The sequence below is a fragment of the Hypomesus nipponensis genome, chromosome 10 (assembly GCF_054491055.1).
Source record: "Hypomesus nipponensis isolate SF chromosome 10, ASM5449105v1, whole genome shotgun sequence".
Lineage (NCBI taxonomy): Eukaryota > Metazoa > Chordata > Actinopteri > Osmeriformes > Osmeridae > Hypomesus > Hypomesus nipponensis.
The window spans coordinates 6196245-6221774 of record NC_140370.1 but is presented as its reverse complement, the minus strand read 5'-3'; the positions used below and the strand labels follow the sequence as shown (position 1 = coordinate 6221774).

Genomic DNA, 25530 nt, shown 5'->3' with positions numbered 1-25530 from the left:
CCAGCCTGTGGACATTTTCTGTCTGTACTTGTGAGACTTGATGATCTAAGATAAATGAATGGGCAAACAGTGCTCTCTGGTGGCTTGTCTGGGAATGGTCACAACACCTCTGCACAGAAACATGGGTTCTCAGGTTTAACTGACAATATACAGTACATTTTTTAACAAATATTTATCTACACTCACAGATATAGAAGCAACAACATGTCCATCAATTCTTAGCTCAGCCAGCATCTTATGCAGTTTAACCCTTGTAATCTAAGTGGTCGCCACAGATTGGTCGCACCTCCACCTTGCTCCACCGGGGGCGACTTACACCAACCTCTCGCTGACCTTGACCCCTGGCTGTCTCCTATGACAGGGACTCACACAACTCTTTTAACTTCTTCATTTACTTATTTTGTTCATCCCTCTCTTTCTTTTCTCATACACTCAGCATGATGACTAGGTTTGTCTTTAAAAAAATCACATTCATGCGGTGCATCAGAAATCTTGGTAGCTTCACAAATCTTTCTACTACATCTGGCAAGCTAACTTTATAGGCACTACAGTCTCTGGCTATCAGCCTACTACTGCTGCATGAAACAGCAGGACAGCCTGAATATTAACGTTAAATGACCTGCACAACTCGAGGACCCTGAAGCGAGCGAAGAAGATTGTGGCTGACTCCTCCCACCCTGGACACTCCCCGTTTCAGTCACTCCCCTCCAGCAGAAGGCTGCGGTCCATCAGGAATGTCAGGACAATATTCTGATGAGAGTTAACGGGATTAAATGTACTGTACGTTATTTTAATTTTGAAAATTACACTTGGCACATGGCATTCACATCAGTAAAATTAAACTATTTGTGTTCAAATAATGATGACACTTGGTAACACTTTAACTTCAGTTGTGGGTGACAAGAGTCTATCTGGACTAATAGTGGGCTAGATGTTCACTTTCTACCGTACGCTAGGAATCTGGTCCAAAATATAAACGAATATGAATCTGCTGCGGAAAGTTAACAACGTTCTGTCAGCTGCCACACGCGTTGGTTGAGCTGTCACCTCCCTCCACTCCAGCCCCAGCCCAGAATGCACCGCAGCTTCGTAGATGGTTCGGGTTTGTGGTTTCAAGGGACACCTATGAATATTGAAAACTATCTTCAAAATCGAAGTAAGTTCAGATATCCTTTTTAGACATAGTAGGCCTACGATAGATCACGTGCATAATATAAGCTGGTGTTACAACATTGTAACATTTAGGTAAGTACAGAAGTGGCTAGCAACCTCATAGGCAACAACTGAACTTCGCTAGCGGTGTTAGCTGACTATATCGGCTTATAATGTTTTGTCCTCACTGTTAATTAAAATCCTCAGCTGTGACGAGATGGGCAGAAATGTTTAGCCAGCTGCGTCTGGTTATGGGTAGTAGAAGCTGTCTGAATGGTTGTGTGTGGATATAGATACAGTCTGTATCACGTTTGAATTTTTGTGTGTCTATGTAGTGTATCGCGTATTATTAATAATATATGCCATGGTAGACATTACCACCAAAAAAGACCAAAAAGGTAGGTTAGCTAGCTCTAGCTAATTAACCTATGTGTTGTTGGCACATACTATACTGTACAATTATATCTATTGTTTTGGCTCACACACAGTCCCTTTGTTCAAGTGAAGAATGAGTTATCTCTGGTGTAGTGTGTCAGCTCTCAAATCAGTGGTTCAGTTTACGCTGCAGTTAGCCAGCTATAAACTTAGCCAAGTTTTTTAAGCTTTCTTTAGCTCAGTCATCAAATGTATTTTCTTTGAACAACATTGTCAGTGCAGTACAGTATACCAGGTATACCAGTACCTAGCTAATAATAGTGACCAAGTCTACCCGACCAGTTTCTACCAAGGTAGATAACTCGTCAGACTAAGCTTAGCTTACCCACCCTTTGACAGTACACCCTATAAGCTTAGAAAGCATTGTTTCATTGGCCCATTCAAGAACCAAGCCAGTAGTTTAGAAAATAAAATCTCAGCAATCTTACTTGCTAACATGTAGCGTATTAGTGACATGATAATTGCATCCTCTTTACAGCTGAAGAACTGACCCTAACTCTCTCCATCTGACTCCTTTAGGCTGACAAGGGTTAGGGTATCATGGAGCCATCAGGATGCACTACCACCAAAGTCACGCCGATGAATGACCACACTGAAAACGTTGTTGGCGTGCAGCCTTGGGAGGTGACTGATGTGGCCAGACTTCGACGTTTCCTGTGTTATGGCTCGGAGAGTGGTGTCTACAGCACCAAGGAACATAGACTCGGCATGGAGAGTGCACTGGCCCTGCTTGCCATGGTCCAGGAAGGCAAAGGCTGCCAGGTGGTGGAAGAGATCAAGAGGCTCACGCGGGAGGGCCAGATAGTCAGATCCAACCCTTCTCTCTTTGCCATGGCTGTGTGCTCCCAGAACTCGGACGTGAAGACCAAGCAGGCAGCATATCATGCCCTGAAGGAAGTGTGCCGGTTGCCCACACACCTGTTCACTTTTGTCCAGTACAAGAAGGAGCTCAAGGAAGGAATGAGGTGTGGGATTTGGGGACGGGCCCTGCGGAAAGCAGTGGCGGAGTGGTATAATGAACAAGACGGCATGAGCCTGGCTGTGGCTGTAACCAAATGTAAACAGAGGGGGGGCTGGTCCCATCAGGACCTGCTTAGGCTGTCCCACATGAAGCCTGCAAACGAAGGTTAGCTTCCACAGACAAACACACACTATGTAGAACACGTAGATGGAAATCAAATGCATGATTTTGACTGAACGGTTGAATAGCAGACAATAATTTTTAAATTCTAATGATGAAAAATAACAAAATCTAGTGTCCCAGCAATTGTGACTTCACTGCTGTGTTTTCAGAAATAGCACTTCTCAGCAAATATATAACAAAAGGATGGAAAGAAGTCCAGGGGGCATATAATGAAAAGGAGAACTCTGAGGAGGTAGCCAGGATCATCTCCTATCTGGAGGTCGTGGAGAAGGTCAAGCACAGCTCGGACGAAGCTGAGGTCATCCACCTGATAGAGGAGCACAGGCTGGACAGGGACCAGCTTCTGACTAACCACCTGAGGTCCAAAGAGGTGCGTTGCACTGAATGACAATCTGAATTTAACAGAGGTGGGTTGGGTTCAGTCAGCCTTAAAAAATAAATAATCTATTCTCGATCTCATGACTTCCAGTTCAACAATGCCAACAGTATAGTCATGTGAAACATTGGGACCACATTACTGGGTTTTATCCTTTTATTTTATATATACAGATATAGATATATATATCTATATATATATAGATATATATATTAATTGTTTTTTCCCCCTGCAGGTATGGAGAGCTCTCTTAAGGGAAATGCCAATTGCTTCAGTGCTTAGAGCCTTGGGTAAGATGACAGCAGACAAAGTTTTCGAACCTGGAGGCTCAGACTTGGCAACAGTTTGTGAGAGGATTCAGAGTGAGGCCGTTCTCAAGAAGGTGAAGCATACCGCCATTTTCCTTCAAAGAATCAATTCTCCCTGGGGTTACTATGTTTTAGTTCTATTGTGTTATGAAATTAATGTCTTGACCTTTTGAACTCCAGGCTAAAATCCATCCTCTCAGTGTCTTGGTGGCTTCCGAGAACTACAAAAGAGGCTTAGGGAATCGAGGGAAAGTAAAGTGGGAACCAGACAGTGATATCCTCAAAACACTGGAGAGCGCTTTTTACAAGTGTTTCATAGTAGGTCTATCATCACATCCTTCCACACCCTCATACATGACACTGTCCTTGGTGTATTTACAGGCATAAGTGTGACGTTGTGCTGTCATACCATTTTAGAATGTGGAGCCGATGGGGAAACGGTTTGTTGTGGCAGTTGACATCAGCACGTCCTTGAACAGCACTGTTTTGGGGTCCTTGGTCAATTCAGTTGTTGCAGCTGCGGCCATGACAATGGTAAGGCAATACTGCTCTCCCTAACCACGGGGCAGTGGAGGGGAATCTAGATTTTAGCAGTTGTGCTTCACTGTTACATTCATCACTGTGGTGTCGTGTCGGAAGGAAGCCAGGCATGGGTAATGGGTTTATTAACTTTTTCTGTATGCCGGCAACACTCAATGCTGGATGACACTTTTAGTGTCATCTCATAAACATACAGGAATGCTAGGAATGTTCCTCCTATGAAACATGCCACTTGAATATTTATCCCAAGGAATTTTTACACGAGCACACTTGTTATTTCCTTGTTGTTTTGTGTGCAGTTTAAGTGAATAGCAGTTTGATTATTGTGTTTCACTAAGCAGATTTTGTGCTGTTTATGCCCACCTCAGGTTCTTGTGAGGACAGAAGCAGAGACACAGGTTGTGGCCTACTCTGAGGGAGTTGTGGGTCCCTGCACCATTACAGCTGACATGCCTCTCGCTCAAGTAACAGCTGAACTGATCAAGGTGTGTATAGTTAGCCTCTACATAACTGATTCATAAAACCATTTGTGCGTTCGCTCGCTTGCCCAAGTTTTCTTTGATCACGTACTTCGTCTGTCAAACCTATGTTCCAGATCCCCAGTGGGTGCACGGACTGTGCCCTGCCAGTTCTCTGGGCCTCTGAGAATGAGAAGCTTGTGGATGTATTCATCATCTTTACCAACAACGAGGCCTGGTTTGGACAAGCTAACCCTTTAGAGACTCTGAGGATGTACAGACATGTAAGTGTTGTACAGTTACATGATGAAAGGTAGTTTGGTCTTTCGAAAATTATTTCCATCCTCTACTATTGCTCGTCACAAGTAACGGTTGTGTTTACTATGCAGAAAACTGGAATATTCTCCAAGTTGATTGTGTGCGGATTGACCTCGAACGGTCTGTCTATCGCTGACCCTGAGGACAGAGGCATGCTGGACATCTGTGGCTTTGATCTTGGAGCAGTTGACATCATTCGAAATGTTGCCCTGGATCATATCTAATAAACAGTGTCTGGACAGTGTACAAAAAGTACAAGGCTGACAGAGTGGGAGAGAAGAAATGGCTAAATGGCACTAGGCTTACAAAGCGTCATGGCATCGGAACTCATTCAAAATGAACTAACCTTTTTAACGTTGATTAAAATAATTGTGTCCAGCAGGCTGGAACAAAAATGTGTGCGCTTACCTGAAATTGCTATAGGGACCACTGCCATGGTTGAATAATACACCATTGCATCATACTAAAAGACAAGTATTGAATATACACTACACATATAACTTTGTGAGGAACTCAAAAGCAATTCACTTTTTGCCTATGATGATTGGATTTGACACCAAGTTCAATTACATTACTGTAAATGAAATGAGCATAGAACCAATCACTGGATGGCACCAGTATTTTAAATTGGAGTTTATCACTTTTATTGCTAGTCTTTATGATATGTTTTTCTAGCTAGTTATATATCAATGTAGAATATTTTTGTAAACCTATGGAGTGTGTTACTTGGTTGTAGAGTAGCTGTTCATTGTTACAATGGGTTTAGATTGAGCAAAAGTGCATTTGATGACTGAAAAATAAGCTAAACATTGTTTACCATTCATATTCTTGGAAAAGTCCTTGAGTGATTACGTTAACTATTCTGAACAGCGTAGAGAATTGTTCATGTACAAGCACTAAAGTTTAATTCTTATTTATAGGATTTTGGTATTGGACTAAATGTAATTTTGATAATGAAAACTCATATAAAACAACTCTGCATACTATCTGTGACTAGGAAGGCAGAACTATATGCACTTTTGAAAACATATGACAAGGATGATTGGAACCTTTTGGGTTTTTTATATGGCAGTTTATTCTTCAGTCAGAGATGGATTTTCTTGCCATGTAGTTATTTTTGTGCATTATCAAATGTTATGTGGTCAACGGTCAAAACAAGGTCCATTAACAGAAGACTTAAGCTGCTTATGAGCACAGAACCTTCTACATGACTTTAAAGAAGTTGTACTAACATGAGAATGTCAGTATATGCAAAAAGTGTATGTTCCTGTGTAGTGTTCACTGTGCAACATTTTCAATACAATATAATAACTGAAAGTATTGTACATTTTGTAATACTATGAAAAAACAATAGATTTTAAACTCAATGCTTTATATTTCCTCCAATGTTGAATGAGAAAAATGCAACAATAGTCAAATGCTTTAACTTTAGAGGCAAGTTGGTATGGAAAGTCATTAGAATTTACAAAGAAAAAATACATAACTTCATGGTTTCGTATTCCATTCAGAAAACTTGAAACGCATACTATGTAACTGTGATGGCTTTAATTATTTCAAGCTTTGCATTGACCATGTTCACATAATTTACTCTGAAAAATCCTAGCTTTGAAAATAGTATGATGGTAATATAAGGCTATATGCTATGTTCAGTGAAGGGCGACAGTTGAAGAAAGCTTTTGAGAAATCGATTGTTTCACTACTGTATAGGTACATGTTTGAATTAAATATTGTTGTGTATCCACATATTACACCCCCATAATAGTACCCAAATAAAGTGCTTCATAAACATGTTTACATTACTTTCTGTGGCACTCATTCAAATGTAATTAGAATAGTTTAACATATATCAAATATATTAAAAATATTGCTGCATTGCATCCAATTTAGTCGTACATATCAGACAGGCAATTTGCGAGTCTGCACCGTTGATAACGAAGAGGGCCTTCCTTGTAATCACACTTCATGAAGACAAGTGAAGATGGCGGACGTATTGAGTGTTCTTCGCCAGTACAACATCCAGAAAAAGGAAATTGTTGCTAAAGGAGATGAGGTTATATTTGGAGAGTTTTCGTGGCCAAAAAATGTGAAGACCAATTATGTCATTTGGGGGTATGTCCTTTTTCATTCGTTTGGCAAATGTAGACTATCAATGGGCCAGTGATCTTTAGATAGCTTAGCTAGCTAGCCAATTGAATGTTCGCTGGTGTACTAGTAAGTGAGCGAGATTGGGCTTTCGTTTTATATAACCTCCCATTCCCACGGTTTCCCCGGTTGCTGCCTTGAGAGCAGTGGCGCTTTTGTTTGCAAGATCCAAGCCCGATTGTGATGCTCAATACATCGGCATTGACTATACCAGCAAAGCGTGTATATAAACCCTCTCTTTTTTAATTTCTTACCACAATCCCCTGTCATTCTAGAGCGTTGTTGAGTAACGCGGCATGACAGGTCATCTTTAGTTGAAAATAATTGAATGATCTCATGTAGCCAGTGAAGGCTGTATGCTATCATCATGTGTTTGCAAGTTAGTTAGTTAGCTAGCTACAGCTAACAAAAAATATATTTTCCCCCGTGTCTCTGTTTCAACCTTGACACTGCCAGGTTGTGAAATTCTGCTAATGAATTATTATGCAGCAGACTGACTTTAAAATGAGTTCCTAAGTTAGTTGTTTGGCTACTTGCTATCCTAGCGAATAAGTTCTGTAAAGTAAAGCACAGTGCGAGCAAACGACGTTACATAGGCTACTGCAGGATCATGTTTTCATGCTACTGTAGCTCGCTCATATTTATTGAAAACGATGGTATGGCAGAAACGTTTGTCATCAAGTATTTTATAATCATACATCATCTGTTAGCTAATGTTAGTAGTGAGCAGGCATGATGGCTCACTTGTATTAGAGAGGTATTACCGTGATGGTTGGCAAAAAGTATTTCACAATGTATCTCAAATTATGCTTTCTAATTACAGAACTGGAAAGGAGGGGCAGCCCAAAGAGTATTATACTCTTGACTCAATTCTTTTCCTGCTCAACAATGTGCATCTTCCTCACCCGTCGTATGTGCGAAGAGCAGCAGTAAGTCTCAAGCATCCTCATTGGACTGACCAAGTTAAAGTTTTTTCTGTAATTGCAACTGTTCTTAAAGGAAATGCAATATTTGTTGTCCCCCCCTAGACAGAAAACATTCCTGTTGTTAGAAGACCTGATCGAAAGGGCTTGCTGTCTTACCTCAACGGGGAGAGCTGTAAGCATATAATAAAACAGATTTGTTTCTGACTTAAGCTTCCCTTTATGAATATGTATGTTAAATAAAACAGTTTCTCCCCCCAGCTACATCAACGAGTATCGACAGAAGTGCCCCCATAGAGATTGGTTTGCAACGGCCAACACAAGGTATACTGGTGTTACATCAATAAATGTGAAGTATTCTAACCCCCCCCCCCCCCCCTAATGTCTAAGAATTGTATTTTTTGGTGTCCAAAGTTGCCCATTAAATACCAATGGTCTATTTGTTTTTGTCTGCAGTCAAAAGAGCTGCAGATGAAGTATCATCTGAAGCCAAAAAACCAAGGATAGAGGTAAAAAAAAAACAAGGACAAACTATATATTTATATTTTTTACCCTGTGCTGATATAACCAGCACAATAGAATTTACTTGGCACAACATTTTGAAAAGTATCAGATTCAACTTTCAGTGACTGTGTAGTTGTCTTGTTCCGTAGGATGAAGAACGCGTGCGTCTGGACAAAGAGCGTCTGGCTGCTCGTTTAGAGGGCCACAAGGAGGGCATCGTGCAGACAGACCAGATCAGGTAGGAGGCATTCTGACGGGACAGCGGTCTTTTCCAGCATTGTTCTAATGCCACGGTTATAGCGGTATACCTAATCAACTGAACAGACAAATCACCTCAGGACCCACCCAACTTTGTTCCTAACAAAATATCAAAAGGTTGTCTTGTCTTAAAAGGGCTGCATCTGGCACAGTAACTTAACAATAATTATTCTATATTAACACCAACATTGGTACTCCCACTGTAGTTGGTACTTTAATGAGAACAGAAATATGTCCTACTTGGTATTACTTAAGTGCAGCTCATGCCAGATACTAGGCAAGAATAAAGGGAAGACCTTCTTAATTAGTGCTACAAAGCAGGTAACCAATTCCCTGCCCTCCATTTGTACACAAAGAAAAGGCACTCTCCAAAATCGATGTATTATCAGAGATGGGCAGTATTTCAATTACTTGTGTTTGAAATACGAATTTCAATACTCTTGACTATTTTGTAATTTCATTTTGATAGGGCCGATAAAAAATCTAATGTAATTTGTAACAAAAAACTTTAGAGTGGAGTAATTTTGTATTTAAAATACTCTAAATATATCGAAGTTTGTGAGTTTATGGGCTGTTAAGTCCCATTAATAAAAATATATATATATATACATGTATATTAATTATGTAACATAATCAATCAAGTTGTTGTTTTAATAGCTTGGCTTAGTTACACTGACATTCTGTGACTTATTTATTTTTGTGGCGTTCACCAGAGCTTTGTGTACATTATATAGTCCAAACATGAATGCTCTGCTATACCAAATTCTGAGAAAACTGAAAATCCCTTCTGTATTTCCTATATTTTAAATACAAAAAACATTCATTGTATTTTGTTACATTTTCTGGCACCAGTATTTTGTAGTTTATTTTAATACATTTATTTGAGGGGTATTTTGTATAAAAATACTTTGATTAATTTTTTCCCATCTCTGATTGTTATCTGTTCATGACATGACCAGTGTGAATTTACGCAAAGCAATATTGAAATTAATTGTATTAAAGTCACTTGGCTTTTCACATCAGAAAATTTGCTTATCCTCTAACATGTAAATGTCTTTGAATTTAGGTCACTGTCAGAGGCCATGTCTGTGGAGAAGATTGCTGCCATCAAGGCCAAGATTATGGCCAAGAAGCGCTCCACAATCAAAACAGACCTGGATGATGACATTACCCAGAACCAGAGAAGTTTTGTGGATGCAGAGGTGGACGTCACCAGAGACATTGTCAGCAGGGAGAGGGTGTGGAGAACCCGCACCACGATCCTCCAGAGCACAGGAAAGGTTTGAGTCGTGACAATTTAATACTCTATCCTATCCTAATTTTAGGTCTCTCTCACGTCTACAGCAAATCTAAAATGGTGTCTGTTTTCACTGCCACCAAACATACACAATGCAGTGTTCTGTTGTACCTGTGGATGGCAGTACTATTTCAAGGAAATGTATAGCTGCTGCTGTGAACTTTGTGACTTAAACCCACATCATTATAAGTGTGTGTTTCAAATGTGGGCCCAATTGTAAGAAATCTTCATTTCTTTGCAGAACTTTTCCAAAAACATCTTTGCCATCCTTCAGTCAGTGAAGGCCAGAGAGGAAGGCCGAGCCCCTGAGCAGAGACCAGCACAGAGCACCACTCAGGTGGTAAGAGGAACCCTGTTCAACATACTCCTATGCACACAACCACTGATGACATTCTGCATTGGAAGAAAACCAGGAACATTCATTCACCAGTATTGAGCTCCATTTAATTATGAATAGGCTAACTAATAAATAAATAAAAAAATGTGCTAGAAGTGAATTTGGGGTGATCTTGAAGGTCAGTGTTTAGTTGACACCTCAAAGGACTGTTGAATGCAGTAATAAAATAGTATTCCTAGTGTATTGTGTACATTTAATAAATCTTGGATGAAAAAGTATATTAAGGCCAAACCCTCTGTTCTCCCCCAAGGACCCGTCCACAAGGAACAAACAACCAGTCCCAGCAGCCTATAACCGTTATGATCAAGAGAGATTCAAAGGAAAAGAGGGTGAGTGGAAGCACGTCATATTGATGTTAATGAGTTTGTCCCAGAGAAATTATGTCACAAAGTTTCATATGAAACTACATATCTTTTTAACATGTATACTTATTAGAATTGGTGAAGGCTACAATCTTTTTTATTTTTCTCTCTCTCTCTCTTGGTCTCCCCAGAAACGGAAGGTTTTAAGATTGATACAATGGGCACTTACCACGGCATGACACTGAAGTCTGTGACGGTAAGACCAGTTCCATCTCTTCCTCTTGGGTTTGGGACACGTGACTCAGCATTTCAATGTTTGGGGATTAGATCGCTTTAGTGTTCTTTTAATCAAAAAAATCATAATTGTTGCATTATCGCAGCTACTGCCTTGCAGTTGTTGATAATGTCATATATGATATCAACAACAATTAAAGCTTGAATTAGCCTCTGGCATAACTCACATGCTTGTTGAAATGTGAGGTGTGTCCTGAATAGGGTTGCAAAGGGGCGGAAAGTTTCCGGTAGATTTCCGGAAAATTTCCACAGGAATTTTGGCTCGGGAATTTTGGGAATGTTGAAAAACAAAAAAAGGGCCAAAGTTTTTTGCAAAAGCATATAACAGGGAACTTAAATGTAGTTGAGAATGCCTAGCTCAGCTGCATCCTGAATGCAGCTGGTTGGGAACAGTCTTTGTCATCAGTGTTGAGTCTGAACGTTTCAGCCTTATGCCTGGCAAGTGTGAGAGCGCTGAATTGCATAGAGGCCAAGAGCGGTATTGCAAACAGATTTTTATTATAGCTCGCAACATATTGAAAGAAATGTTTGGAGCTGTGAACTTAGTTAAAATGTTAAATTATGAACTGAACTAGTTCATTTTAAAATGTGTAAACTATGAACTGAACTAGTTCATGTAGAAAGTGAACTTGTCATTACAGAGCACAGGGGTCTTCAACCCTGGTCCTCAGGGACCCCCTGTCCTGCACGTTTTAGATGTTTCCTTGCTCCAACACACTTGATTCAAATCAATAGGTCGTTATCTAGTTATACAGAAACCTGTTAACGACCATCCATTTGAATCAGGTGTGTTGGAGCAGGGAAACATCTAAAACATGTAGGGCAGGGGGTCCCTGAGGACCAGGGTAAAAGACCTCTGACCTAGCATATTGATTACTTGGTAAACTGAAGTTATGTTCATTTTAATACCAAGTTTATTTGTTTACAGTAGACTAATTTTTTACAGCAGTGAGAGTAAGATGTCTATGTCCGCACAAAAGTACACAATCACCTCGATTATTCGTGGCTTTAGGAGTCCATCAATAAGCGCGAGTTGGGCAACTAATACTCACAAAATGTAAAAAAAGTCATTTTTAAAATTTGAATTATGAATGTTTGCATGCATGTCTGCTTATGACAAAGTAAATATAGTTAAATTACCCCAACATTTCCAGTTAATTCCCGTATATTCCCGTTAATTCCTGTGGAAAGTTTCTAACTTTAAATATTCCCGGAATTTTGCAACCCTAGTCCAAGTACTCCCTGTCCTGCATGTTTTAGATCAGTGGTTCTCAACCCTGTCCTCAGGGACCCCCTGTCCTGCTTCTTTTAGATGTTTCTCTGCTCCAACACACCTGATTCAAATGCATGTTCATTATCAGGCTTGTACAGAGCAAGATAACAACCCTTTTATTTGAAACAGTTGTGTTGGAGCATCTAAACATCTAAAACATGCAGGACAGGGGGTACCTGAGGACCAGGGTTGAGAATCACTGTAGTAGAGCACTATGTTATTTTACCTGTGATGCAGGTTTAAGGCTGAAGTAAAATAATATAGATACACAAAAAATATTTTAACATTTGTTGAATCTCCAACATACTTGTAAATTAGGATGTGTAAAAGACTTTCATCTCACCATGTGAGGTTTAAAAGGGTGTAAAAGAGGGGAAAAAAGTAACTCCCTGTCTTCAGGTCTGAATTCCAATCCTTCATTTTCTGATCAAGTTAACCTAATAATACATCAACAATATCCATTGTATTTTCATACAACATCAACTCATGGAACAAACTTGGATGCTATGGTATACCAAATATTCACATTTTCAAAAAGTTACACAGCTTTTCTAGCCAGCACTGTCTCTTTCTAAATTGACATCCATGCTTTCAAATGACATGAACCAAACTGGTGCTTTATACAATACCTTTTTATTTAGACTTATTCAGACCCCTATGGCACTTATGTCCCCCAAAACTTGGGCCCCACATTGTCCTGTTGTCTATAGTTTAGAGAGCTTTTCGCCCTGAGGTGGACTCTTACGTAACCTACCCAGCTTGTCATTCGATGAGTTGATGCAAGCGTTGTGTTTGTTGTTCTGCAAGTGGTGCCAGTACTTCAGCAGTTCACTGGGTTGGAACTGGTGCGAGGTGATGAGGTGGCTGTACTTGCAGCTGGAGTAGGACACCCGCCAGTGGTTGAACAGGAACTCGTTGGGCGGAGGTGTGGGCTCAACCCGCAGCTTGGCTAGGCAGACGCCCACGTAAACGTCCTCGAGGTGCAGCCGTCGGATTCCCCTCGACACCCTGTAAATCCGCCCTGCCAGGTCCCCTGAGAAAACGTACCCTGTGCCTGAGCAGAAGGTGGGGTACTTCTTGCTAGGGTAGAGCTCAGGGGACATGTACCACTTGCTGTTGTTGTTACGATTGGGCGCGAAGCCCCTCATGAGGTAGCCCGTGAAGTAACCCTTCTTGGGCTTCAGCTCTGGTCGCAGCAGCTTGTGGATGAGATAGTCCGTGTTGACAAACATGTCGCTGTCCGTCTTCATGATGTAGCTGGCGTGTGGACAGTGCGTGGCAACCCAGTGCATTCCCATGAGGGTCTTGATGGTCAGGTTGTTATAGGTGTCCAAGAAGTCCTGCTGGATGATGTCGTGGTGCAGCTGGCTCTCTGCCTCCAGAAGGCTCTGCAGCTGGCGGCCCAGCTCTCCTTCTCGTACCCCCAGCAGGAACAGGCGTACGAAGCCCAGCCCTGGAGCCACGCTCTGGTTCCCCCAGGTCTGCCGGATGGCATCTCGGGCCTCAACCTGCTGGATCTCCGTAGCTATCAGCAGCACGAGGAAGGGGTCCGGCTGCCCATCTGGGCACTTCTCAGGCTCATTGATAATGTAAGGACAGGGCTCAGAGATCAGCAGGTCTCCCAGAGCTTGTTCTCTGCTGCTAGCATTGCTGTCTGGTCCTGTCACCCCCTGAGGAGAGAAGTCCTCATGATGGAGGCTGGAACTGGTTCCAGCCTTTGGACCCGCAGGCGGTTCCAGAACACCCCTCCACAGATTCTGTTTGGAGCTATGGTTTCCTCTGGCACTGGTGTGGGGTCCCCTGCCTTCCGAGTCCACCACAGGGTAGTCTTTCCACCACATTGAACCAGTCAGCAGATCCTGATGACCCAGGATGAGCAGAACCCCCAGGAGTGAGAGGAGAGACAGCAGGCCAGCGATGTGTGTGCAGCAGTGGCGCCGCCTCCACTGCATGGTGACAGTCGAGTTTGCCGCCTGCTACCAAACCCTGATTCCAGATGACAGAATGGTGTGAAATAAAGGCTCTTGTGCTGGGCTTCCTGAGTAACGCTGGTGTGATCTTCCCCTTTAAATTAATGAGAGAATGCATCTTTGTAAATACGAAGTTAGTTGGGTGTGAGATGACAAGGACGTGACAGAAACCGTAACTACCCACTGTAATGCATGTTCCAAGACATTACAGCCAAAACGGTTTTACCATAACGATCGTCCGTGATTGGCAGATTTTTCAAATTGATTTTTGAATCATGCATCTGACAGTTTAAACAGTAATTTGATGAATTTAGTAATAATTATAACGTTAGTTATTAAAGCGGGGGTGGAGGGACATAATAGTAACAGTCTCACTAACTGACAACAAACATACCTTATTTAGCTTGGCTGAGTAAACGCAATGTAACGTAATTACATTTCCGTCCTCGTTAAGCTAGCTAGCTGCGCTGAAAAGTCGTTCGCTTTCACCACACTAAATAAGTACTTGGCGGTGAAAATTCCGAGCATACGAAGCTCACGGAGGTAATCTGACTGCGTTGCTTTTCCAGTATTCAGAGATATTATCTCGGCTAATTTTGCCCAATACGTTTTACCACCACATGTATGCAGGCTACATAGCTGTAAGACGCGCTGCATGCTAGCAGCACCATAGTTCTAGCAGCTAGCTCTACGCAGAGCCATAGGATGGCTATTATTGGCTCTGACTCTTCAAAACGAACAATTAGTACGCTTTGGCGTCATCACCTAGCCTGGAGGCACGCGATTCCAATTAGTTGCTTTTTTTTTTTTTTACCATATCAACATAAAAAATCATTTTGGTCAATATAATCATTATATAATTATCAATATAATAATTTCAAGCAACCTTTAACTACCATCTGAGGTCCAGCACAGTTTGGCTCAGGCAATCTTAATCTAGTCATCCATGAGGAAGGGTGATGTGCTTTCATTTTACCAGCCAAGTTCCTGTGGCTACTCATGTGCCTGCCCATTGCCTCAAAGAATCGTCTTGTATCAGATTGCTTTAAAGGTGCCTTTTCTAGTTTCTGTGTGTGGGCCACCAGCCCCTTGGAGTGGTGTGTACTCTGACATTGTACCAAGTTCTTCTCCAGACTATTTAAACCCCCCCCGCAGCTCTAGACAAAGGGCTGTGTGTGAGATCTCACAGAGGAGCATGGTCATTTAAAGCTCTAACTCTCTTGGATGTAGCCTATGACCTGAAATGTGCAAACACACACGTAATCTGTGAGACAATGCTGCCAGTGCAGATCATCAGTATCAATCAGTGGGTAAAATGCATGCAGAATCTCTTCTGTGATGTCCTTCTGACGGACGTACATGGGTCAGCTTCTATAGAATAGGGGGCGCGCCGCAAGCTGGTGCTACACGCGGTACGTACCTGAACCATTAAGACTTGCCAGAAGGTAGATGGGTTTTCATTAGCCCTCTCGTTAGTTTGACTCCTGTACTCGTTGGCTGTCGTCGTTGCTACTCCTCAAAAGGAAGTGGTTTTGTCATGTTTATAGCCTTACCCCTATCCCACTGTGCCTATAAACTGGTCACACTACCTGTGTTGCGGGCATCTCCGTTGTATACATCTGCTTCCTTCCTCTGCCACTCCCCTCTCGGTTCCTCCCTTACTGTGCTAGCAACTGATGTCCTCCAGATCTCATGCCGAGGGTGAGAGAGTGAGCCACCATTTGAGTGGAATGTTGCTCGTTTGTGAAATTCTTATCGTGGCAAATTCTTGGGCGGTGATGCCTCTGTGGTGTGTGCATGTGAAGTAAAGCAAGCCGCCCGCGCTGCAGTCGCTGCGTGGTGTGTCATCCCTTGAGGCTGTGTGCTGTGATGCTCCCTGCTAACGCCATGCTGCTGCTCTGAGGCTGCATCACAAGCCTGAGATCCCCCCACCCCCCTTCCCTGTGCTTCAGTGGCTTCACGACTCTGCACACTTGCCAGGATGGAGCGATGAATGTCTACCTCTTCTCGGTCTCTCACTCTCCTTTTTTTTCCTCCTCCTTTTCAACGTTCGCCTCTAAGCCAGTCATATTGTGCTCTCTGTGTCGGCATGCTCGTCTGCAGGCATGCACTCTGTCTCTGCCGGTGTTCAGTGGGAAGGGCCAGGGGGAGGATGGAGCTGAGGAGAGGGGGAGGAGAGGGCTGATGAGGAGCAGGGGGCTGTGTGTATGATGCGTATGGTCTGATGGTCAGCTCTTTTTTTCTTTTCTTTTTTATTATTATTTTTATCTGGACTTTGCTTGTTTGCCCAAATTTCTGTTTGTTGCACAAGGCAAATACTGTTTGTGGAATGCTTTGTAGGATGGTTGTTCAGGGAAAAATGTAAATGTTTTGGAATGTCGGGGTTGCATGCATGGTGCATTGTTCAGGCACAGGTGTGAATGTTCTGCAATATGGGGATGTAAGAGATTTTTTTTCCAAGTCAGATGTTGCAAGAGTCTTCTGATAAAGATAATGAAGGATTAATTCAAAAAAAGTTTTTGTATGTTTTTAGGAAAACGTAATAATGCAACTGTCAGAACAAATACACAAAACAACTAATGGTTAATTTGGAGTGTGGATTGCTTACATAGCACTATTACAGTACATGTCATTAATAATAATCATCCAACAGTCATATTTAGATGAATCAGAATTTATATAAAATAAAAATAAAACACTGGATAAATATTATAAAACAGAATGAAAACTTCAAAGATCCCGGAGTCCATTGTTCATGTGCTATGGTAGTCCCAAAAGCTGTTCCTTTCCTCTGAAAAGCAGAGACGGAGATTACAATTTCTGCAGAGCGTATTAAAATATCCTTTTATGCAGTGTCTGCAGTGTCCTCTCGTTGTCTTCACCGGAAATATGCGACCATGTCCCAACGCACATCCGTTGGTGGTTCACATGCCCTCTTGGCTGGGACCTCATTTGGTGGACCCCCATTACTTTAGGATGGTCTCTTCTAAGCAGTCACAGGTCTCTGAGGTGTCACAGTTATCGACGTCACAGGGCTCCCACTGGCTGAAGATGGCCGCCCTCTCCTTGGTGTGACAGCTGTGTTTGTCAGGATGAGAGAGGAAGCTAGTTACGCCTGAAACAGTCTCCTGTTCAACATCTTTTTGGGGGGAATATTGAGAGCCTTGCAGTCCCGTTTGTGACAGGTGTTGATCACAGCACTGATAAGTGTGCCAGAAGATGTAACTGTATCAGTGGCACAATTTCGTGAGGAACCTGTATTTGGCTGCAAATGAGTACAGCAAATCCACACTGCCCATGTATTTGTTGTATTCACCCACAAATGGTCTCTCAACTTCAATGTAGAATTATTTTTGTTCGAGCGTTGAATCTTTTGCACAGGATCAATGTCAGCAAAGGATGATACAATTGTGACTGCCCTGTTGTCATACCACTTGACAGCGCATATGTTGTGGTTTGGTTGACTTGTGTTGGTTTGCTCGATGTCCTTACCATCATCATCATTAGTTGGACAATCAGTGGGTCTTTGATTCTCATTTTCCACTTCCTCAACATTTTCAACAACCTCTTCATCATTCGAATCACTGGTGTCTGATTACATGTCAACTTCACTTTCTCCATTTTGGATAGCATCAATGACATCATGCACACTGAAGTAAACTGTCCTTTTCTGGTGTCATTCAGAAAATGGAAATCATAGAGTATGTTCAAGTATACCTAATTCCAATGCAAATGAATCTTATTCATGCAATACATTCCACTGAAGGCACACAATACTGTGTGGCTAGCCTAATGTGCTCTCTACTTAAATTGGAGCCAAATCTAATGAAGTTAATTGAAAAGCAATCAATTGACATTTAAGTTACATACATTCCAAGGCAATTTTTTAAAGTGAAAGTGTAAACATGACTTAATGCAGGGGTTCCCAATCCTAGTCCTCAGGGAACCCCTGTCATGCATGTTTTAGATCAGTGGTTCTTAGTGGTTTTGATGGCATATACTGTCACCACCAAGATTTGAATTAAGTGCATTGGACCGTGAAGGGTTTTTGTTCGTAACTATTCATATTTGTCATTACAGTTTTTCCCATTTGCTAAAACACATTTCTTCAAACGGTCAACCATTTTCTCAAAACCAACACAAAACCAAATATTCAAACACAATTTCCAAAACCTCTGACTTTTCTGGCAAAATCAAACTCACCCTTAAACCATTTAACCTGTGTTAAAAATCAAACTATGCTTTCAGATCATAAACGCAACCAATCAATATATAAACACTATGGAGCAATCTTCAGACACAACACAAACTATTTTATAACACAGCATCCAGGGCATGTCAAAAGAATAATTTGTTTAAGTTTACACAGTAAATTCATTTACTGTAGCAATAAAAAAATATATATATTTGGGATTTTGGAACACTGGATTTTGGTGTTTCAACTCCCATTGACACTTCCCTGATGTATGACTGTTTAGCCTGTGTTCTGCACCTCTCTTTCACCAACCTTGTCTGGAGGAGGGGATCCCTCACTGAATTGCTCCTCCCAAGGTTTCTTCAATTCTTTTCTCCTCTAGTGAGTTTTTCCTGAGTTTTTCCTTGTCTTCCTTGAAGCTTGAGGTTGGCTGAGGGGCACTTTTATGGGCATATGTGAAGCCCTCTGTGTCATTGCTTGTTAAAAAGGGCTTAACAAATACAGTAAATTTGATTTGAAAATATTACAGTAACCATCACAACTTGGTACTGTCAACAAAGAATAAACGGGGTAAAAACCCTCTGGTGTGCTGGATCCAGCCTTGAAAACACTCCACACCTGTGTCACCACAGGCCAATTCCATTGCCTGTAGAAAATGTACCCTGGTACATTGGTTTCGGTCATAGACCTTCCACCGCCATGCAGAGAAAAAAACTCTTCAATTGCATTGAGAAAAGGGCTGTATGGTGGAAGGCAAACATTCTCGTTTACAGACACAACGGTGAAAGCTGACATTGTCCCAAACCAGCATTAGAAACAAGTGTGAACAATTGAATCATCACGTTTTACAGATGACAACTGTGTTGTAGTTGTGTTTACTGTTTGCCGCCTGTGTTTACCATTTAGCAACACAAGTGCTTCAGACCAAATGTTTTTAGTGACTGAGAATGTGTTTAGAGTTTTTCCAAAAGTGTCTGATTTGACAAATTGGTTTAGTTCAACATTTGATTCAGAGAAGGGGGTTTAGTGTTTTAGCAATTGTGAAAAACTGTAACAGAGTTATTGACAATCAAATAATTCATTTCCACAACAGTTCAGACCTCAAATGATAGAAAATGAAAACATTTTTAAAATGATATAACTGAGGCATAGGTTACCAATGGATTGGGTTTTAGAACTGATGTAATGTCTCATCTACTGGAGCTTGAACTGGGCCATTTCATTGCTTATGGAACAGTTAAGAGTTGCATCTGCTGTGGAGGGCTTTGAGAGATTTGGTATCTAGACTTATCATTTTGAACTGTCGGAAATGGTAGTAACAGGGAACAGTGAAAGTTCAAAAGTAGTTTGAAAAGATATGCAAAGATTTAAAAAGTTTGGTAAGCACAGTTAGGAATTGATAAAACTGCACCACCAATATCCCACAGACTGTAACTGATTTCGTAACTGATTTACAACATCTTTCCTGCTCTCTTTCTCCACAGGAGGGTGCATCAGCCAGGAAGGCCCAGACCCCAGCCTTGCAGCCCGTCCCCAGACCAGGTGTGTATGGTAGGATGTGCAAAGGCCTACATAAGAAATGTGTTGCTTTACACTTTTTCCAGCTAAGGAATGTAGGTATTTCCTACTCGGATGAACCTGTAAGGTTGTTTTTTTATTTATATATTTTTGTCCTGTTTTCATCTCTAGTGTCCCAAGCCAGACCACCACCAAATCAAAAGAAAGGTATGCACCCTTACACAGCACACTTTTTCCTGATCCTGTAACCCCATTGGCCCGTTCTGATGAAAATTCCGAGATGAGTGTTCCGTGGCAGTTGTGTGGTCGGATGGACAGTTGTCACTGAGAGGTGTTTCTCCTGCTGCCCGCAGGCTCTCGTACCCCCATCGTCATCATCCCAGCAGCCACCACGTCCCTCATCACCATGCTGAACGCCAAGGAACTCCTGCAGGACCTCAAGTGAGTGGCCACGTTTGGACCAGGGCTGGCACAGGGATCTGGTCAAGATGCAAAATGTTGTATGTCGCCATCTGGTGATCATGTGTGTCCAAAATCTCTGGAACTGCTAAAGGAACTTGTCGGTCTAGTTCAGAAGTGCAGGGGTAATGGGGTGTGTTAATATTATTGTGAGATGGGTGTTTGCAATAATGGGGATTTAAATATTTATGTTTTACTCAAAAAATACAAATACAACAAGCGTGTTCCGAGTAGCCAGATCTTATTAAAAAAAAAAAACAAAAAAAAACTTGATTCAGAAAATCTAAAATTTCATACAGAATGGACTGACAATAATTATGCATTTGTGTTGCCAATGGGGAGTACAAAACCGATGTAAAACCGTGTTTAATCTGCAATGAGACGGTTGCCCTTGTCAAAAGTTGTAACCTGAAACATTACTATGACACAAACATAGACACTTTGAACAGAATTACCCCCAAAACACTGACAAAAAAACATCACTGTTCTGGACCCTGAACTGGATGGAAATTTGGTGAGTGGACCTTTTGAGTTTCTAATTGAGTACCCCTGATTTAGTCCATATGGTTCAAGTGGGATTGCACTCAACTCGTTTTTTGTACATGCATGTACACACCACCTCCAGTTATATTACATACCACATAGACAGTGTGTGTTTATTAGGATTAATAGCTTCTGCAGCTCGAGCGCCAAGCTAAGACATGAAACGTTCAGATCGAGGTGGTCTGGATACCTCACACACTGTAGGCATCAGTGGTTTTAATTGTTATTGCGCTGTTTAACAAGGCTCATAAATCCTTGTCATGTTGGGTGGTGGCGGGGGGAGGGTGGAAAAGCGTCTCCTGTTGTGGTTGGATGGGGGAGGAGCTACAGGTGGACGTGGGGGCGGGCACTAGCAAATTCAAGGGCTGGCAGCTTCCTCCCCAGCTGGAGTGGCAGGAATCTCCCCATGCGAAAATCAGAAGCAAAACGAGTTTTATTCACCATGAAAGTTTGCACAGACAAGGAATTTACTTTGGCAGGAATGTGCATACATTAAATATATAGGCATCCTAAAAACTTGTGGTCTAACTATACTAAAGGTACAAGTTTACCAATACCAATAAAAAATATAAAATAAAATATAAAGTAAGCAAATAATTTACAATATAAAACAGATATAGATATATATACACACAATTCTACTTTTATAGTACATTTAATTCAGTAATATGAATATTATCATTATTGGGAATATTTGAACTATTATGCTATAATATTTAATGATGGCATTGGGTCACACCGTCCCTCCACGCATCCTGGTCACCCTACATTTACCTCCTGCCACCCCAGGTGAAGATGTCTAGATCCTGAGGGGAGGCACACTGCTCTTTGTTATCTTGATATCTAAGAGGGGAGGGGAGAGGGACTTTGGTTTTAGCCTTTTTGAAGCGTTATAGAAAAGACATTTCAAACCCCTCAAAGTTCAATGAAAGCTGGTGTTCTGTCTGAGAGGGTAAGTAAGGTGTGAGGGCAGCCCCTGGATCAGAGAGGGAGCGCTCAAAGTCTGACTGACTGCAAATGAGCTCCAAGCACTTCTCCACCAGGAGCCCTAGATCCCCCTGATCTGACAAGCTGACACAATCAGCAGGTAGCAGATTCACCCGGCTTTACCTGAGACCACCACACACTGGCCAGTGCTCCGTTGGCATGGCTATCTAAGGTTAAATGACAGTTAAGTACCATTGGATTATCAGTGCCTGTCTCTCTCTCCCTGTCTCTTTCTCTCTGTGCCTGTCTCTCTGTCCTTGTCTCTTTCTGTCTTTCTCTCTGTCCTTGTCTCTCTGTCTCTGTCCCTGTCTCTCTGTCCTTGTCTCTCTCTCTGTCTCTGCCCCGGCAGGTTTGTAACATCGGAGGAGAAGAAGAAGCAGGGCATCCAGAGAGACAACGAGGTTCTGCTCCAGAGACGGAAGGACCAGCTCCAGCCCGGGGGGGCCACCCTCAGCGTCACCGTGCCCTATCGGGTCATCGACCAGCCCCTCAAACTGGCCCCACAAGACTGGTGAGGCAACCTCCACCCAACACCAGACCTACACCAGCAACGAGCACCAACACACAACACCAGACCTATCAAATGCAAGGAAAATGCACCTTGTCACTAATGTCAGATAACATTTCATTTTGGCTGCTGGCCAAAAGTAAATGGACATTGCTAGCTTTTTATATGGGTAGAACGTTTTTACAGCTGCAGCCGTGACTCTTTCGCAAAGATCCCAATGTTTAAAGTGTCTCAAATGGAGTGGTTCTTCATTTTGAATGCCACATGTTTTCTAGAGCTCATGTCTCCATAGTTGTTTCTACATGGGAGTGAAGATCCTCTGAGGCCTTGTGGATCTGCATGCTCGCGCTTCATGAATGACAACTGTGATTTGCCTCAAGTATGGACCACTCTGCAGAACATCTGTTCTGCCTAGCTCTGTGTTGGGTCTGTGACCTGTGTCCTTGTTCTTTGGCAGGGACCGTGTGGTGGCAGTATTTGTGCAGGGTCCGGCCTGGCAGTTCAAAGGCTGGCCTTGGCTGCTTCCTGACGGATCTCCTGTGGACATTTTTGCGAAAAGTGAGTCACTATTCGACACTACACGCTTCTTTTACTTCATCCTTTAGCTCTCAAAGTGAGACCCCTGTAAAATGGAGCGTGAACTATATTTCAAGCTTTGAGCCAGGGAGTGTGCCAGGTGACTAGTGTCTGTCTGGCTCTGCGTGTTTGTGACTGTCTGCAATTTGTAGTCCGAGCCTTCCACCTTAAGTATGACGAGGCAAAGACCGACCCCAACGTGCAGAAGTGGGACGTGACCGTGCTGGAGCTGAGCCACCACAAGCGTCACCTGGACCGGCCTGTGTTCCTGCGCTTTTGGGAAACTCTAGACAGGTGTGTGTTTTCGCGGTTCGACTCCACCAAGAGGCATCACGGTTAACTTGTCACCCCATTCATTTTTTTGTGTCCTCCTCCACAACAGATACATGGTGAAACACAAGTCCCACTTGAGGTTCTGAGATGCAGTGAGGGACTGTCTCCGCCCCTTCAGCCTGATCCTGATGTGGAGCCTGTGCATCTCACTGAGGACACCATCTGAAACAGAAGAACAGTCACCAGGGGCGATCCCAGTCACACCCCAGTGTCCCTCCTCCCCATCGGCACTTAGGTCCATAAGAGGCACTGCATGTCCAGATCCAGCCAATCACAGGACTTAGTGCCATGGGCCAAAGTTGCAGTCCATTTTTTCTTTTCTTTTTCTGGACACACACACAAATGTAGTGTGGACCATCTGGAGGTGAACAGGGGAGATGGGGCCAAGTTGTCCTCCAGGTTGTTCTGTAGTTGGTAAACCAAAACTAGTTTCTAAATGCACAACAGCATACTGTGGTACTATGCTTTGCCATGTTTAGTGGCCAAGGAGGAGGGTGGATCTTGGGGGGGGGGGGGGGGCCTCTTGTTTTTGGATGCTTAGGAACATGTCATACTTTTCTTTCTTGGTGTGCATCATGCCAGATTGTTTGTGGAAACCTATGCTTTGTCATTAGGTACTTTCTGATACCTATAGTGTCCTCAGTCATTTTGGAAATCTTTCATACTGCATGCTAAGAACCAAAACCGAAGCTGTCTTTTTAGAAGCACCATTAAGCCAGAAACATGGGCTTCATCACAGAACATGCATTGTGCCCACCACATTTTTATCAATGTCTGTATTGTTTGCAAACTTGTAGGCATGTGATGTCTTGATTGACATTGAAGGTTATGGGAATGGTGTTCTTTGATTAACAATCAGGCATGATGCACAATAAGTGAGGAAACTGTGCAAATCTTACCCCTAATGTTAGCAAAACTATGGAATTACCCTTCAAATTCCAGGTGTACTATATTTGATGAAAAACTTTCAGGAGACTGGTAGTACAAAGAAATGCCAGCTGAGCTTAGGGGAGGAGACCTCCTGTAAATTGAAGATGTGTTTATATTTCCTAACATTGAACAGTCTTTTTCATCCAAGTGGAATAGTGGAGCACAGAGCTGTACAGTTTGAGCCGTGGACCGTCCAGGCTAATATGCACATGCTCCATGCGATCCTAGTTGTATATATGAGACTTTATAGATCTGTGTTTGATCAGAGTTTGCAGAGGTTGAGCGAGTGGTGTCTTTCACCCTAGTTCAGAGTTCAATATTCCAGAAGGTAAATTCCAATCTTGAGTTTGCTTCTCATTATATTTTGTTATTCCACCTCCTGGGCCACATGACGATGCTGTATCTTTATTTTCTCTTAGTTTTGTTTGTTGTGCGGATAAACAGAATGATGACGGAACATTGCTTTACCTTTTTTGTTTTTGTTTAGAGATGACTGATAATAAAAACCTGGTAAAGGGCTTTTTCTAATTCGTATTTTGTTGCTATACTGTATTAAAGTGTCATTGTATGTGGAAGTATACAATGATGATGGTGTGGTAAAAAAAAAATCTACTTATACAAATGAATGAGTCAACTAGTGTTCTGTGACCATCTTCATGCCACTTTTCTTAAGATGCATCTGAAAACATGATCTGGTCTGGAAAATTATTAATAACTACGTGGATAGTGCACTCTTATATAATACGGAATCAGGCTTCAGAATGAATAGTTTGTTGGGTGAATGAAGTCAGGACAGAATATTTAGTTATCTACTGGAAGTAAACACAGCATCACAAGTTTGGTTTCAAGGTACATTTTTGGAAGCATTTACTGGAAGGACCCTGGACAATCATTAGCTTGAATAACAGAACACCACCTTCTCCCCACCACCACCCAACATTAGATTGAATAAGAACATTTGTATTTACTCAACTAGAATGTCTTCTTGTGTCATTTCTGAATAAATGGGCAGAATAGGATGTCTTCTTTGGTTCAACTGCTTAGTTTTCTGAAAGCAGTGGGTGGTAAGCATTTGAAGAGCCAAAAAGACTCAATCTGTTTTGCAGGAAAGCTATAAATGTTACCAGATTTTCCCAAATATTGAATGAACCTTTTCCTGTTTGTCGAATATTTAAATTTCTATACAATTTCCCAAAGTTCAGTGTCACAGTATACAATTGTTTTTGTAAAGACAACCCAATCAAAATCATTTATTTTATTTATAGATGGTCAACAACACAGTAGACTAAAGGGGCTTCCACCCTGTAGCACCCTGAATAATGTTATAACTTCCTGAAAACCGAATAACGCCTGAAAGTGTAATACAATTCCAACTTAAATTGATTGGAAA

General features: G+C 42.0%; 3 protein-coding genes across 4 annotated transcripts; 2 read left to right on the top strand and 1 right to left on the bottom strand.

The window, feature by feature from the left end:
* The first annotated feature begins 780 nt into the window (after nucleotides 1-780).
* Nucleotides 781-6525, top strand: ro60 (Ro60, Y RNA binding protein). 2 transcript variants are annotated; one of them, XM_084708465.1, is made up of 9 exons: nucleotides 781-1156; nucleotides 2107-2713; nucleotides 2881-3101; nucleotides 3343-3489; nucleotides 3596-3733; nucleotides 3833-3949; nucleotides 4324-4440; nucleotides 4551-4697; nucleotides 4803-6525. In XM_084708465.1, the coding sequence occupies exons 2-9, from the start codon at nucleotides 2128-2130 to the stop codon at nucleotides 4953-4955; spliced, it is 1626 nt and encodes a 541-aa protein (XP_084564591.1). In that variant the 5' UTR covers nucleotides 781-1156; nucleotides 2107-2127; the 3' UTR covers nucleotides 4956-6525. The 2 variants fall into 2 exon arrangements, with proteins under 2 accessions (XP_084564591.1, XP_084564592.1); XM_084708466.1 differs by lacking the exon at nucleotides 781-1156 and adding an exon at nucleotides 1329-1550.
* A 163-nt stretch (nucleotides 6526-6688) lies between these two features.
* On the top strand, nucleotides 6689-24658 carry cdc73 (cell division cycle 73, Paf1/RNA polymerase II complex component, homolog (S. cerevisiae)). The gene is made up of 17 exons (XM_084708191.1): nucleotides 6689-6840; nucleotides 7697-7802; nucleotides 7902-7971; nucleotides 8058-8120; nucleotides 8253-8305; nucleotides 8450-8538; nucleotides 9625-9838; nucleotides 10097-10195; nucleotides 10503-10581; nucleotides 10746-10810; nucleotides 19771-19828; nucleotides 19976-20011; nucleotides 20158-20245; nucleotides 22143-22304; nucleotides 22759-22859; nucleotides 23030-23171; nucleotides 23260-24658. The coding sequence occupies exons 1-17, from the start codon at nucleotides 6710-6712 to the stop codon at nucleotides 23294-23296; spliced, it is 1593 nt and encodes a 530-aa protein (XP_084564317.1). The 5' UTR covers nucleotides 6689-6709; the 3' UTR covers nucleotides 23297-24658.
* Nucleotides 11742-14821, bottom strand: LOC146271066 (beta-1,3-galactosyltransferase 2-like). Its single transcript, XM_084708533.1, has 2 exons — nucleotides 14486-14821; nucleotides 11742-14185 (listed from the first exon to the last, which is right to left on the bottom strand). The coding sequence occupies exon 2, from the start codon at nucleotides 14071-14073 to the stop codon at nucleotides 12826-12828; it is 1248 nt and encodes a 415-aa protein (XP_084564659.1). The 5' UTR covers nucleotides 14074-14185; nucleotides 14486-14821; the 3' UTR covers nucleotides 11742-12825.
* Nucleotides 24659-25530: the final 872 nt, after the last annotated feature.